At 34.4% G+C, this 19022-nt stretch overlaps 1 protein-coding gene and 1 pseudogene across 1 annotated transcript; one reads left to right on the plus strand and one right to left on the minus strand.

Moving 5' to 3' along the window:
* Positions 1 to 433: 433 nt before the first annotated feature.
* LOC11429876 (WAT1-related protein At1g09380) lies at positions 434 to 15735 on the minus strand. The gene is made up of 5 exons (XM_039834369.1): positions 15596 to 15735; positions 2407 to 2486; positions 1904 to 2062; positions 1254 to 1405; positions 434 to 781 (listed from the first exon to the last, which is right to left on the minus strand). The coding sequence occupies exons 2-5, from the start codon at positions 2470 to 2472 to the stop codon at positions 643 to 645; spliced, it is 516 nt and encodes a 171-aa protein (XP_039690303.1). The 5' UTR covers positions 2473 to 2486; positions 15596 to 15735; the 3' UTR covers positions 434 to 642.
* Positions 14345 to 15789, plus strand: LOC11420936 (calcium-dependent protein kinase 34-like; annotated as a pseudogene).
* Positions 15790 to 19022: the final 3233 nt, after the last annotated feature.

Below are 19022 nucleotides of genomic sequence, written 5' to 3' on the forward strand. Positions count from 1 at the left end.
CTAGTGACTTTGAATTCTTCAATCTGTCAAAGCTATCTTCTGGTTGTGAAAATTTTCCTGCAAACTCATGGTATTGTCCTCTTCAACTATACACTAAGACAAATCCAACAACCTGAATTTGTTTAGCTTTTGTAATTCAATAATTGGCAGCTTTCTGAATCACAAGAATTTAAAGTGCTCCTAGGCCATCACCCAATGGAGAGATGTCACAAAAATCTCAATCAGTTAAGCTTATAATTCTAAGATTGATCCACAAATGTGATGATTGTGGCAGTGGTTTCAAAGCTGCCACTAAGTCTTTGAATCTTAAACACATCATGAAACTTTGGCCAAAAATTTATATAAACACTTTCAGTCCTTCAAAAGATGCATTTGATTACTCATCTCAGAGTCTCAATAAGTAAAGATTTCATATAAGATTGCACAAATGAAGTAAAAAAAAGTATAATTTATGTTACGTATCATTAACAAAAATATTTTTTAAAAATGAAGTTGATATCTCATGTTTTGGAACATCCAATTTTATAGGAAGCTTATCTATTTTGTGAACCATCAAATATGCAACTCTAAACATGATACTAAGACCACTCAAATTTCACACAGAAACCACTCGAGTGATCGCCACTCAAATTATTTTGTTGATTAAGGCACGGTATGGTCGCCAACCATACTTGGTAATTCTTGACCCTCTACATTTGTTTGTGGCAAAGTGGGCATCTCATTCCTTTTACCCCATAGAAAGCTGCACAGTCCCACTATGATCAAAACTATGCCCAACAACCTGCAAATATATTCATTAGTGATTGGACCAATTGAACTATGACCCTACTATTCTTTCAAAAGAAAACTATGACCCTACTATCTAACTAGTTTGATCTTTGGTCAAATTTTTAAAACATTTACTAAAATAATAATAATTATAAAATAAAACAATAATTAAATCAGGGAATTTTAGTAGTTTCCGCTTATTTTTTGTGCACTCACGATACCCTATAACAAAGTGTCGCATGCTAATCACTCAAAACAGAAAGATTCGTTTAAAGGGTTGACATTTCTTAAGAGATACTCTTCTATATAATTCAACCTAAAATCAAAGCATAATCACATATTTAATAGAACTCAATTGATTCTCATGGTGTCACACCATATTACCAAGTGATTCTGTGATAGGGGACATACAAAGTCAAACATAGCAATACAGAGAAGAAATGAAAATTGTTATAATTAACGGTAAGAAGGAAAAGTATTCATACGTTCCAACCGTTAGTGGTTCACCAAGTATCATAGCTTCTGCAAAGGCAACAAAAACAAGTGCAAGTGGATTGAACATTGAAGGGTAAGTAGGTCCCTTGATAGTCATTGCCCATGATTGTAAACAAAATACTGCAGCAGTAGACAATGCTCCCTGCACCATAAAATCCAATTAGTTTCCATGATCCTTATTCATAGTACATTTGAAAAACAAATCACAAAGATAGTTTCTTTGAATAGTGAGTTCACAAACTGATCCTTGAAATTGTAAGTATTAATCAAAATGATATCTTATTTTTGCTAATTGGCAAATACATCCCAAAATTCTAAAATATTAGTCAAAATAGTATCTATGTTAACTTTACTAAAAAGGACTAATATGGACCATCTACGTTGATCTCACATCAATGTCATAAAGGTAACACATTCAATTAGTTCATATAAAGTTGACAATGATGTGGAATTAACGGGCAATTTCACACGTCAATTTAACATGTCACCTCATAGTCTAAAAACAAAACATAGTAAAAAAATCACTTTAAATTATACTTTACAATTTGGAGAATGTATTTACAGCTTTGCAAAAATGAGAGTTTATTATGACAACTTTGATATGAATGTATGCATTATTGAGTAGTAAAAAGGATCTTACCGAGTAGAGTATAGTAATAAGTTGTAGATTCCACTCTAATCTCCAAGCTTCTTTACTCGAATCTACACATGCGCCTATTACTGCTGACTGAATTGCTGCCATAACGCATTGTAACATTATTCCCCAATACCTCAATGGGAATACTTCTACCAACTTTACCTGTTTCAATTCAAAACATTCACAGTTTTCTCATCACAAAACTGAAAAATTTGTTTCCAGGTGTGGTTTCATATGAAAAATATATATGTTGAATTGATTGAAAAAGAGTATGTCAATGAATACATGATACTACATTTATAGAGGTTATGGAGAATTAACATTTAATCACTATACTTACTAATTAACGCCTCTCAAATTTACTATAGTTATAAATTTCTTTAACAAACAAGAAAATATTAGTTTAGTTTAGTGTTTCTTTTATACATTTTGTATCTATGCAATTATTTTTTTAATAAAATATTATGTTCCTTAGACTTGGTCCCTTGGCTAAGATATATACATACTTGCATAAAAAACCATGCTGAATAGGAGAAGCATGCTCCAATCAAAAACAAAGTCCCACGAAGCATTTGTGTTTTGTGAGCTGCAACAGAGTGGAAACTATGATACTGAGCAATGTAAAACTCCTTTCCTTTGTATAGTCTTGCAGCTAATGTTCCAGCAACACACAAAATTGCCCCGACACACTTAGCTCTACCATTCCATGTGTGAATGTTCAAATTCTCCATTCTGCAATAGTAATCCAGAAATTTATTTATTTAATATGACATATTAATTTACTTATATAGGTAATTTAATTTAAATACCTGAATAAGATGGCGGTCAAGAATGTGCAGATAGGAATTAAGTTGAGAAAATTGAGAGCATATGTGGCAGATGTGTCTCGAATACCATAGTAGTACAATACCATAACCATGCTCATCCTGTGATGCAAGTTGTTTTAAATACACTAAATCAAATTCAAATTATAATGGTATTATTAAAAATAAATCATGAGTGTTTATTACAGTAAAAGACTTACCCCACGAATCCATTTAAGAATATCTTGGTCAAAACTTCGCAAGAAAAATTCTTAGGCTGTCCTCTAAGTAACCAACAAATAAGTTAGATTAAAATAAATATATATCAAACAAAATATTTTCAAAAGAAAAAAAAAGTGAATTACCTTTCAAAATATATTGCTAAAGGTGCAACACAAACAGCAGCAACAAGAACACGATACGATGTTAGGGCAAAAATAAAAGTTCCCTCAACTAAAATTATTCTTGACAAAATTTGTGTCCCAGTAACAATAAGCTGCACGAATATCATGCTCCAAAGAATACTTGATAATACGAACCATTCCTTCACGTCATTGAAATTCATCTTTGTAAAAGGTTTCTTGCTTTTCTTGACGTGAAAACAAATGATTTTTTCCTTTCTTAACCTCTTTGAAATTCATCTTTGTACAAATAGAGAGAAAAAGGGTATGCTTTGTGTGCAAACAAGGAGTTCTAAAAGTATGAAGAGAGGGATGAAGGGTGTGTTGCATGTTGGCTACAATTATGGTATAGTTGAGCAACAATATATAGTAATTAGGTTTAGAATGAAATTTCAGTTTCAATGCCAAACGTGATTAAATCACCTATTAACTTGCTTATTTTAATTTAAAATATTTTAAAATTATATCTTTTATATATACAGTTTTTTTTAAGGAATCTTATATATTTTTTCGGTAGAAATTAAGGAATCTTATGTATGTTTATATATAAAAGTTGTTAAATCTATTAAGCAAGCCAAAAAGTGTTATAAATTTTTTAATTTTTAAGTTATTCTTGTTACAATAAATTCTTGTTGCTCAACTATACCATACCATTCACACAAAAAAAATTCCCCCAAAAATATTAACAGTTCAAATAATATATTTTTTCTATCCACAATTTTCTCTTCACAATAACCGCCCATTTATTCGAATAAGATATACACATAAAGTCTTTTTTACACAAAAATATTAATAATTCAAATAACACTTTTTTCGATCCACAATTTTCTCTTCACAAGGTGCTTGGGAGTTGATTTGGAAACTTAAGGCTCCCCAAAGTGAAGAATTTTATATGGAAATTGTGTCGAAATGACCTACGTTATGCGTATTGAAGACGAGAATTGTTGTTCTCATATATAGTATGGCTGTGCCACACGAGTAAAATACCAAAATGCCCTTCGGCAGTTAACTGCCGAAGTTTTGAGTAAACCGACGGCAGCATACTACCGAGGATTTCCTCGGCAGTTCTGCCCTACAAAATCTGGCAGAATCTCCTCACCTCTCATACATTATCTCAATAATTTCTCAATAATTTCTTCAAATTTCTCTCAAACTCTCTAAAAAACACACCCAAATCCAACCAACTTTTTTCAACAAAATCACAAGTAAGTAATTATAATGCTATTAACTTACATTTTAGTTGTTATAAATGTTTTGATTTTTTAGTTTTTGAGTACATTTATTATTTGTTAGTAGATTTACATGTTATAATTAATTTGTAGGGTATATGTTAGTTGATTAATGTTGTTAAAATATTTGCATGCATGATGTTTATGTTATATGATTAATTTTTTTATTTTAGTAAGAGTATATGATTTATAATTTTAGGATTATTTTTATGAATTTTAGGGTATAATGTGCACATCAAGTGTTCGATGAAATGTTTGAATGAGTTTTTGATTGATTGTTTTTAGTTTCTTATTGTGTAGATTAAAAACAATGGCCGGATGGATCGACGTTCATGCGCAATTCAACGGCGGAGAACCTCAGAGGTTGAAGGTTCGGTGCCTTGGTGTAACGTTAAGAGGTCTCAAGGATAAACTGACTGAATTCAACCAAGGAGTCAACCCCAAAGACACAAGGATGGTGGAACACGTTTGGTATAAACGTCCAACGCTCGACGAGGGGAGAGTATCATTCAATTGGGTGGAATTAACGAACGACGAAAACGTCACGACCATGTTTTGGGAGCACATCATGTTCCAGTGGATCGATATGCGGGTGAAGTTGGTTAGATCAACTGAAGATATCATCAAAAGTTTGATTCCGCCAGAAGACCGTCATTAGTTAGGGTAAGGTGCATTCCAACCACAACAATTGTCTTCCTTTGAATGAGATCAATTCAAACCTGCCAAACAACATGACTCGAGCATTTCGCTCGGCATTCATGTTTTTCCTTTGAAAAGATTAAATTCTTGTTAGGCTGGTTTAGATGAAGGTATTAGGTGTGAAGGAATGAACCTCATTTCGTTGGCACTTGAATACCAGCGTCTAAAGCACACCTAACAAAAATTTATTCTTTTCAAAGGAAAACATGAATGCCGGGTGAAATGCTTGAGTCCTGTTGTTTTGCAGGTTTGAATTTATCCCATTCAAAGGTAACACAATTGTTGCGGTTGGAATGCACATTCCAACTGCAACAATTGTCTTACCCTGGATGGGGCAATTCAAACTTGTTAATCGGCAGGACTCCAGTATTCGATAAGCCTCTCGAACACTGGTATTCAAGTGTCAAGGAATGCACCTCATTCTTTTGACACTTGAATACCAGCGTTCAAGATGCTGATCGAATACTGGAGTCCTGCTGCTTAGCAAGTTTGAATTTGCCCCATTCAGTGGTAAGATGATTGTTGCAGTTGGAAGGAAAATTTCAGAATCTAATGTGTAATGCAATGTAATGTGATAACATATATTTTGTTTTGAATGGAACAATAATTATCTTATTTTGTTTTCAAATTTATTTATTCCAAATGCAATTTTATTCTAAATACCATAATGTCAAACAAAATGTGCGCGACAGAAAAATAAAACATAAAAAAATCCAAAACAATTAGGCATTAAAAGCCATTACATTCATTCTTCCTCGTCACACAAATCAATCGGCTTGTCCGCTACAGTCCCTGCGGTACCTTGTTTTGGTTGAGGACCGAAATAACATGTCCTCCCGCTCCTCCTCAACCTCGAGTGATTGTACACTGGCACCTTCGAACCATTCTTTTTTTTGGAACCATTGCAAACAATTCCATGCCACGTCATAGGAGATTTTTCTTTTTTCTTCTCATCACCATGAACGTTACCCTGATTATGATTCTAAGACATATCTACATTCAAAACAAAAAGGCGATCAATTCAACCTATACTAACCTAAACTATCATAACAATTCTAACCTAAACTATCCTAAAATATCATAAAATCAACATAATCGAACCTATATAATCGAAATTTAACAAAAAATAACATACAATTCGACCACAAAGCAACAATGCAATAGGATTCAAAAAACTTACTTGTTTTTGTGATTGAAATTGGCTTGTAATGGCTTCAAATGATTCAAAATCGCAACTTTGATACTCAAAAACGCAACAATGGAGTTTTGGAAACTCCTATGTTGTGTTGTTCTTATAACAATTTCCTTGGCAGTTAACTACCGAGGTTTTCCTCGGCAGTTAACTGCCGCCGGTTTCCTTCAAACTTCGGCAGTTAACTGCCGAGGAAAACTGATTATGCAGACAGTGGGTTCTGCATAATTCTAGACATTTCCAAGCCATTTTTCGGTCAGTTTTTACCTGTAATTAAACCAGACAATTTCCAAAGGCTAAATAATTCATACAATATTGAAACTCGGTCATAATCAAGATAAATACAATATCTTTTACAATTGTTCGTAATTAAATTAAACCGACATTTTGGTTAACATTAAACAAACGTTTGAAATTCATCAAAACATTACAAAGTGTCCATAATTAAACTACTCATTACACATCATTAAATTCAATCCCTACTTACATTCAACGCAATTACATATGGAACGAACATACATATATAATATATTATCTTCCACCATATTCCGAAACATAAATCCGACGTCGCCGTCGTCGCGAATAAGCAAAGGCATATAGCTTGCCGTTTTCCATGCGTATTCATCTCTATCTTCTCCTAGGTCTATGCAAGGCATTTGACCAAACAAGTGACGTGTATATTGATTTTCACCAAGATGCTCAAAATAAGTGTTAAGTTGTGCCTTCAAATTTTCAAGAGAGTCCGTCGGCGTTATCATAACCTTAACCGTCTTTTTAAACGCGGAGTACCTAACCCGACCTTCAATTTGTGCAACCTCAGACATGTCTCACTTGAAAAGTTTTGTAACAAAAGAATCATATATTAGAACAAAATTAAATGGAATGTAATAACGAATAAATGAAATGCGTAAACATTAAAAAGCTATAAATAAGTATTGCATTATTTTCACCACATAAAAGTCATATTATCATATATATATATATATATATATATATATATATATATATATATATATAAATTACATAATGTTAGTTATATATTGGCCACCAAAAAATTGGCGTTACAATTTCGACCCCAAAAAATACATCGGTGTAATTTCTACCAAAAAAATGAACTAACACCGACAAAAAAATCACTCATTAAAGACCAAGTGATTGGAGAAGATCAAGTGACATAGAATCTTCCTCATCTTCCGCAATAACTTCAAATTTTGGCTTTGGTCTTTCGGGAGTGTCCAACAAAATAGGCGCCGCTTTGTTTGACTCCTTTTGTGGTTTGGACGGTTTGTTTCCACTTTCAATAGCCATGAGGTTTCGGAACAACTCATGTTGATCCAAATACTCATCTTCCCAAGTCACCGCATCTTCTTTCTTGTGATTGTGCCACTCCGTAGATGATGGAGGTAGTGGACAACCATTCTTCAAGGAAATAAGCACAAAATGATTTGGAATTGCCCCAAGGCACAAGATGAGAGTTTTTTGATTACCCGGCGGTGGTGGCCCTCTTAGTGGAAAAAACGATTCCGACTTTCCAACTTCAAGATTTGTCAACACCACCACACACATTTTGTAATAATTAGCAACAAGGTGTCCCATGTCCGGAAAAGTCAACCACTTATCAACAAGACGTGCACAAGTTTTTGTATTTGCGGGAGGATGTAATCCGTTTAAAATGTAGTTATAACGATCCTCACCCGCAAATACTTCAACATAATCATCTCTATGATCCATAAACTCTTGAATAAGATGTGTACGGATCATGAGATGATTTTTTTCGGTCAAGCCCATGAACTCGGCTATAGCCCGAAATCCGCAATGTCCGTCGCCGATAACATCCACCACTTTTTCAATAAATGGAAGCATGAAGCGTGGCATATAATCAATAGGACGCATAACCGGGATAGCCTTAGGCTTTGGATACCGAGTAGGTGGTGGAAGTGGGGAAAGTGATGTTTTACCAAGACGAGCACCTTTTTTCCTTTTATACGATGATGTTGTTGGTGATGGTGACGGTTGGCTATCCGGATTTTGGGAATCAACAACCTCCCAAGAAGAAGGGATCCGACTAGTCGATGTAATTTTTCCTTTAGACCTTGCAATGTCGACTTTTTTCTTGGCTCCCTTGGTTGGTACTTTTCGTGGTGGTGGAGACATCAAGGTGGTTTCAGGAAATGCCAACTGCCGCAAACCCTCTTTGACCTCAAGCTTCATTTGGAAAGGGAGTTTCTTTAGACGTTCTACAATAGCCTTCAACTCAACCTCGACACAAAAAGCTACTTCATTACTTTCTTCACCCATAGATAACCTAAGCCAATGGTGGTATATCTCATCCAATAAAATTGGCTTCTCTTGAAGGAGTTTAGTAGCAATTTCGCATGCACATGGTAGCCCGTAAGATGTCCTTTGCACACAACCACAAATGTCATTGTCCATGCACAATGTTTCCCTACAACGTGTCTCTTCCAAAGCAATGTTGTCCAAGGCATATCTAGACACATGACCACCTAACCCCGAGTACAAGCTGACATCTTTGAATCTATGTTCCAACACGCAAACACTGTGACCAAAGGATGTTTGTATAGCGGTGAACTGAAGCAACAACATGTCATGTATTTTCTCCCAACAAGTACCCAAATCACCCACACTATTGTCCAAGTATTTCTTCAACAAAGCATGGGCCGATTCGACTCTGTTTGTGGTCCTACAACCAAGATGCAACACATGGTCTGTCCATGCCCTCACAATTTTGTCCTTCACTTCATTCAAGGTGGTCATGACATAATCTACAAAAATTGGGAAATCACTACATGAATCTTTGAACTCCACTAATGCATTTGCATATAACTGTTGAGTGGGCGATTCAACCATAGCTTTTCATGCCTTCATTATCTTCTTCACCACATCGCGATTGCTCACCTCTTTCCCATCCTTTTTAAAGCCCAAAGGATATTTACAATCCAAGACACACCTTTGTTTAACATTAGCTTGCACATGAAAATAACAATTCATTGCATAACTTTCCGGAAAAACATGTGCAACCGCTTTCATCAAAGACATATCCCTATCGGTAACAATCACCTTAGGCATATTCATCTTTGACGAAAGAAGTTTACGCAACATCTTTAAAACCCAAACAAAGTTTTCTTCTTTCTCATGTGTCATAAATCCAAACCCAACCGAATATGTCAAATCGGTTGAAGTCACCCCAACTACCTCAAACATTGGCATCCTATATATGTTGGTTTTGTACGTCGAGTCCATAACCAAAACCGTTGGAAAATTGTTAAACAACTTAATGGATGTTGGATGAGCCCAAAAAATATCTTCAATAGTATTACTTTCAAGTTGTGTTCTTGAGTAATAAGTATACTTGTGCTCCTCCAACTTCGAGATTAGATATTGCAACGGCTTCTTGTCACCCCTATTTGCCTTCCATATTTGTTGACGTTCATTGTACACTTGCTTCACATTTGTCATGCAATGTGGTCTTTGGTTCTTCAAATGTATCAAAATATTTCTTGGAAGCATCTTGTTTTTTGTCAAGTCACGTACAATCTTCTTGTCGTCCTCCTTTAATCTACCGGCAAGAATGTGTCCTTCTAAAGCCGGCTCCATGGGATGGTTGTGAACTCCATTAAGAATGTTCAATCTCCATTCTTTTGTTTGCTTACTTTGATATCCACTAATCATGAATAAGCAACCGCATTTTCTTGACCCCGTTCCCGCATGCTTCGGTTTTTTTTTCGGAACTATGTGACTTCCACTCCTTTCACACACTAGCCGGAACATTGGATTGATCAAGCTTGATCTTTGTGTGACAATTGTAAATCCCGCCTTATTTGCTTGTCGACGCACCCACTCAAGCAATTCATCTCTATTTTTCGACTTAACGTCGTCTGAAAAAAACTTAGCCGTGTCGACCTCGTGGGGTTGAAGTGGGAGTACACCGGAGCCGCCAACATACTTTGAAGCTTCAACATGGATGGAAGCTCCATCTATGTTTGTTTTCGCTTCAACATTAGGCGGTTTGACATCTCCGGAATTTTCGACAAAATTTTGTTTTGTCTCTCCCGAAACATCTTTCGCATTCTCTACCATTACTATAATTATAAAACATATAAATATGAATTAACAACTACATAATGTATAAACATCAATGCCATGATGAATTAAAACAAAAAAAGAAAAAAAAAAACAAAAGAAAATTTTTTTGAAAATTTGGCAGTAGCTGCCATTTTTTCGTTGTGAAAATTTTTCACAAGAGTTCCTCGACACCTTGCTACCGAGGTTTTCCTCGGCACTATACTACCGAAGTTTCCCTCGGCAGTTAACTGCCGAGGATTCCCATGACAGGGTTCTACGTAACTCACGTAGATACCCATAAAATAATACAAAAATCAATCAACTAAAATGCACAATACCTGTTTTTTTACGTCAAATGTGTGTTGATACCTCCTATGCTTGATGCTTGAATGATTTTGGATCAAGGATTGATGGAAAAAAAATGAATTTTTGGATTAGAATGGAGATGAAAAATGAAGTTGATGAAGAAAATAGAGTGTAGGGGGAGCAGGTGGCTGTTTCATCTGATGAAACATATCACTGCCGAGGAAATCCTCGGTAGTATGCTGCCGCTTAACTGCCGAAGGGCATTTTGGTATTTTACTCGTGTGGCACAGCCATACTATATGTGGGAACAACAATTCTCATTGAAGACAAGGGTGTAAATTGTGCACCAAACTGTGTTTTTTTATGTGATGTGAAAGAGGAGGACAATTTGAATCTTTTCTTCCGCTGTCCGAGTAGTTGCAATGTCTCGAATATGTGGGAATCTTACTCTAAAATCTGCAATATTCTATCTCAGAAACCAAGTAGTGCAGAAATAATTTTCCGGTCTTTACAGATGTTGTGTGCGGAAGATGCAGCTGAGTTTTGTTGCATTTTGTGGAGCATTTGGAAGCAAAGAAATAACAATGTTTGGAATGATGTAACAGATGTGCAGCCCTTCGTGTTAGCTCGTGTGAAGTCTTTACTTCTTGATTGGAGGGAAGCTAAGCTGCTTACTCAACCACCTTCTTTAATACAAGGTAATTCGAAAATCATCATGCGTGTAGTAGTTAATTTTGTGTGTAATCACTCCCGTTCACGAGAATTGGGAATTGAGCATCCCAAGAGCACATCATTGAAGTCTCACCTCTACTCCCTCGTATCAAAATATAAGCAAAATTGATTTTTTAGGTTCATTCAATTAATGATGTATGTGGTTCATATTATAGACCACATACATCATTAATTGAATGAACCAAAAAAATCAATTTTGCTTATATTTAAAAACGGAGGGAGTACTGTACAAACACTAATGGTGCGTGGACGTCTGTTATATTTTAATTCGCACACTCTATTTTAAAGTTTTTAGACTTGATGTTTCCTTTTCAATTTCCCATCAATTCCCAATTCCCAACTAAAGTTCCAATACATTCTTAATATTTACATTTAGGGTTAATGGTGTTTTACCCCTGTAATATAAGTTATTTTTTGTTTTCTCCTGTAAAATATTTTTTTTGATTTACCCCTATAAAACAAAAAATTTTGGAATACCCCTAATAGATCATAAAAAAATGAAAAATTCTGCAAAAAAAAAAAATAAAGTCGTTTTTTTAACTGTGGATTTGTGATAGCTTGATTTTATATCTATTTTGATTCCTTTATTTTTCTTAATAACCTAGTAATCTTGGTGTGGATCGAAAAAAAACCTTGTAATGTTGGTGTGATTTTAATACTATTTTACTATCTTTTGTTTTATTTTGATTTCTAAGAAAGGCATATTTTGGTGCTTAAATTGCAATGTTGAAGCCTAGAAATTAATGGATACAAAGTTGATAATTAAAGACCAAAGACAAAATGAGAAAAAATAGAATTTTCATACAAGTATATTAGCAGAGATAATATTGTTGTTGCAAGCATCTCCCTGCCTGAGTGCCTATTATGTAATAAAAATTGTTGATGATTATAGGAATCCTGCTATAATTTGCCTCAATTAATATAGCTTTAGGCAACCAACTTTTTTTTTTTCTAAGAATGCAATGGACCACCTCTGCTTAGTTTATAAGTGAATAGTATATGCCTAATATTCTAACCCATTTGAGTTGACCCGGTAGTGCCGTTGACATTTTAATATATACTCTTATTCAAGGTCTCAATTTTGATAAAGAAGGGAGATAAGTGTTTTTTTTTTATCAAAATTAGAGGAGTGTTTGTCAAAGGATGTCAATAAAATTTCCCCTTTTTTGTTTGTTTTATTCAACAGGCTCAAACTACAATTTATTCTTTTTGGGAATTGGTTAGGTTCAGCCCACTTTACTCTTATGGAGTAAAAATGATTTTTAATTCAAACTTCTTATGGAGTATTTGATTATTGTTCTAATCTTTTTTCTTTAATTTTAATTTAGAAAAATGCTAATATGCGTACTTATGACCCATTTTTTAGAAAAATGCTAATATGCGTACTTATGACCCATTTTAAGGAACTCAATATGAAAATTCTGTATTCATAAAATTAAAAAAATTATGAATAGCCATGTATTTATCCCACAAAAGAGAGACAGAAAAGCTTAACCTTATCGTCGAGGTTTATTTGCAAGTCAGTGCACTTACCATAGAAAAAATCATGTACAATCGTATGTCAAATCCATGTGATACAAGAACCTTCATAAAAAGGACATGTCACTTAACCAATGTAAAACTCCTTTCCTTTGTGGCTAATGTTCTAATAACACACAAAATTGCCCCGACGTACTTGGATCTACCACTCCATGTTTGAATCTTCAGATTCTCCATTTTGCAATACTAATCTATAAAATCTTGTAAAAGATAGTGATAGAAAAATCTATTTTATGGATTACTGTTGCATAATAGAGAATCTAGAGATTCAAACATAGAGCGGTAGAGCTAAGTGTGTCGGGGCAATTTGTGTGTTGCTGGGACATAGCTGCCAGTTTACAAAGGAAAGGAGTTTAACATTGCTCAGTATCATAATAGTCACCCCTCTGTTGCAGCTCACAAAACACATGCTTTGCGGGACTTTATTTTTGATTGGAGCATGCTTCTCTTGCACAACATTTGTGCAAGTTTGTATATCTCTAAGCCAAAGGGGAGCATGATTTTTTTTTTTTGGTCTACGGGGAGCATGAATTTAATGCTAGGGGACCAAGTCCAAGGAGCAAAATCTTATTAAAAAATTAATTGCATAAATACAAAATGTATAAAATAAAAAATAAAAAAACACTAAACTAATATTTTCTTGTTTGTTAAAGAAATTTATAACTATAGTAAGTATTTGACAATATCATAGAGAGTGAGAAGAGAGAGGGGGAGGGAGAGCAAAAACAACTTTTAAAAACATAGAAAAAATAGCAGCGCATATTCTATATGTAGCTTTGTAATTGATTGCAAAAACAAAAATTGAAAAATGAAAGGTATATTTACATGGATAGTGAAAACGACAAATGACCAAATAGAAAAACTTTGTATTAGCATGAGAGACATGAAATTTTTGTCAGGAGTGGATATTAATGACTAATTATATTTTTGATCCCTTAACCTGAAGAATGTTTTGAATAGAGGCGAAGTGTAATAAAGAGTTCATAAGAGTGTGAGAAGAGGGGATGAAGGAAGGGTGTTCTGCATGTTGGGAACATTTAAGGTAGTTGGGAATTAGGTTTCGAACGAAGTAAGGGTGTTGAGCGTGTTGGCAACAATTAAGGTAGTTGAACAACAACATATTCGAATCAAATTTCAATTTCAACCTCTTTGTTTTTTATGGAGGATTCATCGAGCCAAACACTTAATAGGATTAAATTACCTAACTTCGGTTATTTTAATTTAAAACATTTTAAAAATTATATCTTATATATAAAGTTTTTTTAAGGAATCTTATCTTATATAAAAAAGTTGTTAAATCTATTAAGCAAGCCAAAAAAATTGTTATAAATTTCCTAATTTTTGTTGAAAAAATGATCTTATATTTTATATATTCTTATCGACTATATATATTATCTATCTATCTACTTCTACTATCTATTCAATGCCATCCTAAGATTTGGTTTTGACAGAATCTGAAAATGGGATATTCAATGCCATCCTTAGAGGCCATGTTGACTTTTCAAGTGATCTGGCCCTCCATTTCACCTTCAGCAAAGGATCTTGTAAGGAAAATGTTGAATTCAGATCCCAAGCAGAGGATTTCAGCATATGAAGTTCTGAGTAAGTATATGCACTGCTTGAATTCAAATATTATGTTTACAAATTAATTTGACTTCACCCCGTCAATTGGTGTAATGGAAATTCTAACGTAGCACTTCTTTTGTGAAAAATAGATCATCCGTGGATCAAGGAAGACGGAGAAGCACCAGATACACCTCTTGACAATGCAGTGCTCAATAGGAACAGTTTAGAGCAATGAACCGATTCAAGAAAGTTGCTCTAAAGTAGGTGGTGCTATTTTGCTTATAATCAAATTTTAGGTGTAATTCATTTTACTATTTCCCCACTAAGATTGCATTGAACTTAACAGTATACTAACAAAATTTACATATGGACAGGTTATTGCTAGCTGCTTATCAGAGGAAGAAATCATGGGATTGAAGCAGATGTTTAAGGGTATGGACACCGACAACAGTGGAACCATTACAATTGAAGAGCTCAAGTAAGGGCTTGTAAAACAAGGAACTAGACTGAGTGAACAACAAGTTAAGCAATTAATGGAAGCTGTAAGTTATCTCTCCTTCATTTTTGTAGTGTACTGCATGGCAAAATAACTTCTGCCAAAAGGCAGCTTCTCTACCATGATTACTTAAAACAATTTTTTTCTTTTGCAAATTAATTAGAGGCAGATGCTGATGGTAATGGAATCATTGACTACGACGAGTTCATCACAGCAAGTCAGCAACTATGCACACGAACCGATTGAACAGAGAAGAACATGTTTATACTGCCTTCCAATACTTCGATAAAGATAACAACGGGTAAAGAAAATTTAAATAAATCAATAAAATCAACTTGGTTGAATATATATTTGGCCCTCATTTGGATACTAATTGGTGTTATATCTTCTAATCACATTGCTTTTCCATAATTAGGTACATTACCATTGAAGAACTAGAGCAAGCTCTCCATGAGTATAACATGCATGATGGTAGGTACATAAAAGAAATCATTTCAGAAGTTGATGCAGATAACGTAAGTCTAGGACTGACTGATTATATTTTAGACCATTAAATGAGTTTTTCTTTTGCTTATAATCGAGACCATAAGAAGTATTTTGTTAGTGTCATGATGCACTTAATATTTGATTCTTATTTCAGAAAACTTACGATGAAATTTGCATGTTTGTGCAGGATGGTCGGATTAACTACGATGAATTTGTTGCAATGATGAGAAAAGGAAACCCAGAAGCACATACCAAGAAGAGGCATGATTCGACCTTGTATTAGTAAGGGACTATGGGAAGATTCACCAGAGATAATTATCTCTTTTCACCATTTGGTTATTTTAAAAAAAAAAAAAATCAGATTGCTGATGAGTGAAAAAGCTCAGAATGTAAAGCTTGGTAGTTGTTTGGTTGGAAAAGGATATGATATGGGTGAGGAATGTGCAGAGGTGAAAACAATCAAAATAGGAGGGGCCAAGGGGGGACTTAAACCAACGGTCGGTTGGTTTTCATTTTTTAGTTTCCTTGTAACATACCTTATTGCAATTGATATTTACTTAGGAAACAATTAAAAGGGTGTTTATATATGTTTTGTCTCCTAGTCAATAGTAGGTTTAAACATGTGCAGTATTCTTATAAAAAAAACATGTGCATTGTTAACTCTATAAATTTGATAAAAAAAACTTATATGTATAATTGAATTTGGTTAGACTTTTGATCATTCTGACAAGAAAATAGGCATGTATATTTAGATAACAGTAAGCCACCAGCAAATGGTGAATAGCAAACCGAATTTTAAACTATAAAACTTAAAGAGATGCAATACAAAATTACTTGGAACATATATATAGATAACAGACCTCTCAGCACACTAAAGTCACAAAGCAAAATTTTATTTTGCCTCAAATATGATGAGAGAGAGAGAGAGGGACAAAGCAAAAAAACAAAAAAGTGATGGTTCAGTGTGCTAGGCTCACCAGGCCATATAAGCCAAGAATACTGCAGCCTGTGATCCCTCCACTGTCAAGAGAAGGAAGTGTTCACTGCTCTGTAAAACCAGCCTCATGCGGATCCCTCCATTCTAGTGACCAGGAGATCTGAGCCTTCGCCCAAATCCCATGGCCCAACTCTCAACTTGGAGTGGGCAGGCCAGCATAGTGTACCCTACAGCCCAACCCGCTAAGCAAACCAGCCATGTTCCATCACCTTGGTGCTCCCACATGGGTCACAAGTTGGTGTTAATCAACTCAGCGAACAATTGGCTGTGTTGGAAGTTTATAAACAATTGCATATTTTATGTTCTAACCGATGTGGGACATTTTATTGCTCCCAAGACACTTGGTGGTCTTATGTTGGAAATATGCATGTCACAGGTCATATGCAATATTGCTTAGCCACTTTCAGTATAATGCATAATTATAAAATGATTTATGAGCTTGTTTATAGTGCCATGTATGACTGACTCTTAATCAAGTCAAATGACAGCTTCAATGTGTGAACAAATCTTTCAATAATCATAACTTTGGTGAAGCCTTGAAAAATGTCTCTCATGCCTTTTCTGTCAAAGCAATATTTTAGTCTTACACAGATTTTTCTCTCGGACGTATATACATTCTTTTATGTAGCACAGACGTGGACACGTCGACACCGATAATATTTTGAAAAAAATGACATAATTCAATGTAATTTATATGTGTCGGAATGAGTATATGTGTTTCATAGATTCTTCCAAAGTAAGAATATTGTAAAAACATATAACTCTTCTATAGCTGTGAATCACAGCTATAGTAATACATAATTCACAAGGCATTGAATCAATCCAGTATTACTATTTTAGACAGATTATTATACTGATAGATGGTATAAAAATACTTTCATTCATTGAGTGAGTTCAAAGAATGTTGAAATAGTACATACCAACTTATTTACAAAAAAATGTAAGGGATGTACAAATATAAATTGGTTCTAGTGTCAACCAAATGCTGCTACAACTAAAAACAGAGAAGACTTTTCCAAACTAAATCAGAATATAAACAAAAGTGATCAATCCCCAAGGAATCAATTAAACATTTTGATTCTTCTAGACCAACTTGTAGTAACAATTGTTTGCACATATTAGAACCTCATATCCCTTGCCACATGGACACTTGAAAGTAAGGCTTAAACTCTTATCAACCCACTCCACACTAACAGCTTCTTCATAATCATTTCCCAATTCATCCTACAAAAACATAAATGAACTCATTTAGCGGCAAACTCATACACACCAAATGATGAGAAGTGGAAACTGCATACTAGAATCTGCATCTCAACACACTAGGTGCCTGTGTGAAGGGTCCATTTTCGAAGAACGAAAACAAAACTGTCGTTGAATAAGGTGCATATAGTGAATATGTGAAGTTCCTGCTTCAATGAATGAAACAGACCAAAACATTATCAAATCGGTACTTTTAGTAACACTAATTCAATCTCTTTTCATTTGACAATTGAATAATATGTCAAATGACAATTGGCAAAAAAGAATGCATTATTGAGTCACTCAGTTCATATCAATGATTATTCATGCATCACAATATTCAAAATTGTTGGAATATATCAAACAAACAACTAATAATTTCTTTGATATTTTGTCCTCTAAAAAATGTGGAATATATCACATTTGTTCTCTAAAAATTGAATAATCACTTAGACCTTGTTTCACCCGATGACCAATCAAAGTTTATCATATCCCCAACCACCATTCCACCCTTTATATCCTCCCCTTGTCTGGTTCGAACAAAATCAAGGCAATGATATGGTGAGTGTCTGTGTGAACTGTGAAGGGTCTATTTCAGAAGAATGAAACTAAATAGTAAATAGTAGTTGAATAAAATACATACAATATCAGAAGTTCCTGCTTCAAAAAAATGAAACAGCCAAAAAAAAAAAAAAAAACATCAAATAACACTCATTCAACCCCTTTCAATCTAGAAATATGGAGTATCATTTTACTTTTCAGTTTTTTAATTACAATTGGCAAAAGGAAAGAATAGCACTATTGAGCCACTGTGAAACCAACCTCATGCGGATCCCTCCGTTCAGTGACCAGGATAACCATGGCCAAACTCTTCTAGTGACCTCACCTGAGCCTACAGCCCAACCTGTTAAGACAGGTCCATGTTCCATCACCTTAATGCTCCCACATGGGTTACAAGTTGGTGTTAATCAATCAGCTAACAATTGGCTGTGTTGGAAGGACATAAACCATTGCATATTCTATGTTTTAAACGATGTGAGACATTTTATTGCTCCCAAGACAATTAATGGTCTTATGTTGGAAATATGCATGTCACATATCATATGCATATTTACCCACTCTGATCATAAGTCATGATTATACACAATAATTTATGAGCTTGTTTATAGTGGCATGTATATACTTGCCGGCTCTTAATCATGCCAAATGATTCAGCTGCACCACAGAAATTAACCTGGTCTCAAATCTAGTGGCTTTGAATCCTTCAATATGTCAAAGTTATCTTCTAGTCTTATATAGACTTTCCTCTCAAAGACATTCCTATAGTCTTCCAAAGTACTTTTGATTATGGTAA

The sequence above is a fragment of the Medicago truncatula genome, chromosome 5, assembly GCF_003473485.1.
Source record: "Medicago truncatula cultivar Jemalong A17 chromosome 5, MtrunA17r5.0-ANR, whole genome shotgun sequence".
NCBI classification, from domain to species: Eukaryota; Viridiplantae; Streptophyta; class Magnoliopsida; order Fabales; family Fabaceae; genus Medicago; species Medicago truncatula.

Bases quoted from the DNA above. Each gene is read 5' to 3' on its own strand.
- LOC11429876 (XM_039834369.1), bottom strand. From the start codon at position 2,472: ATGCTTCGTGGGACTTTGTTTTTGATTGGAGCATGCTTCTCCTATTCA. The intron at 1,406-1,903 runs GTAAGATCCTTT...TTTATGGTGCAG, and splicing joins TTATTACTATACTCTACTCG to GGAGCATTGTCTACTGCTGC. The intron at 782-1,253 runs GTATGAATACTT...ATATATTTGCAG, and splicing joins GAACCACTAACGGTTGGAAC to GTTGTTGGGCATAGTTTTGA.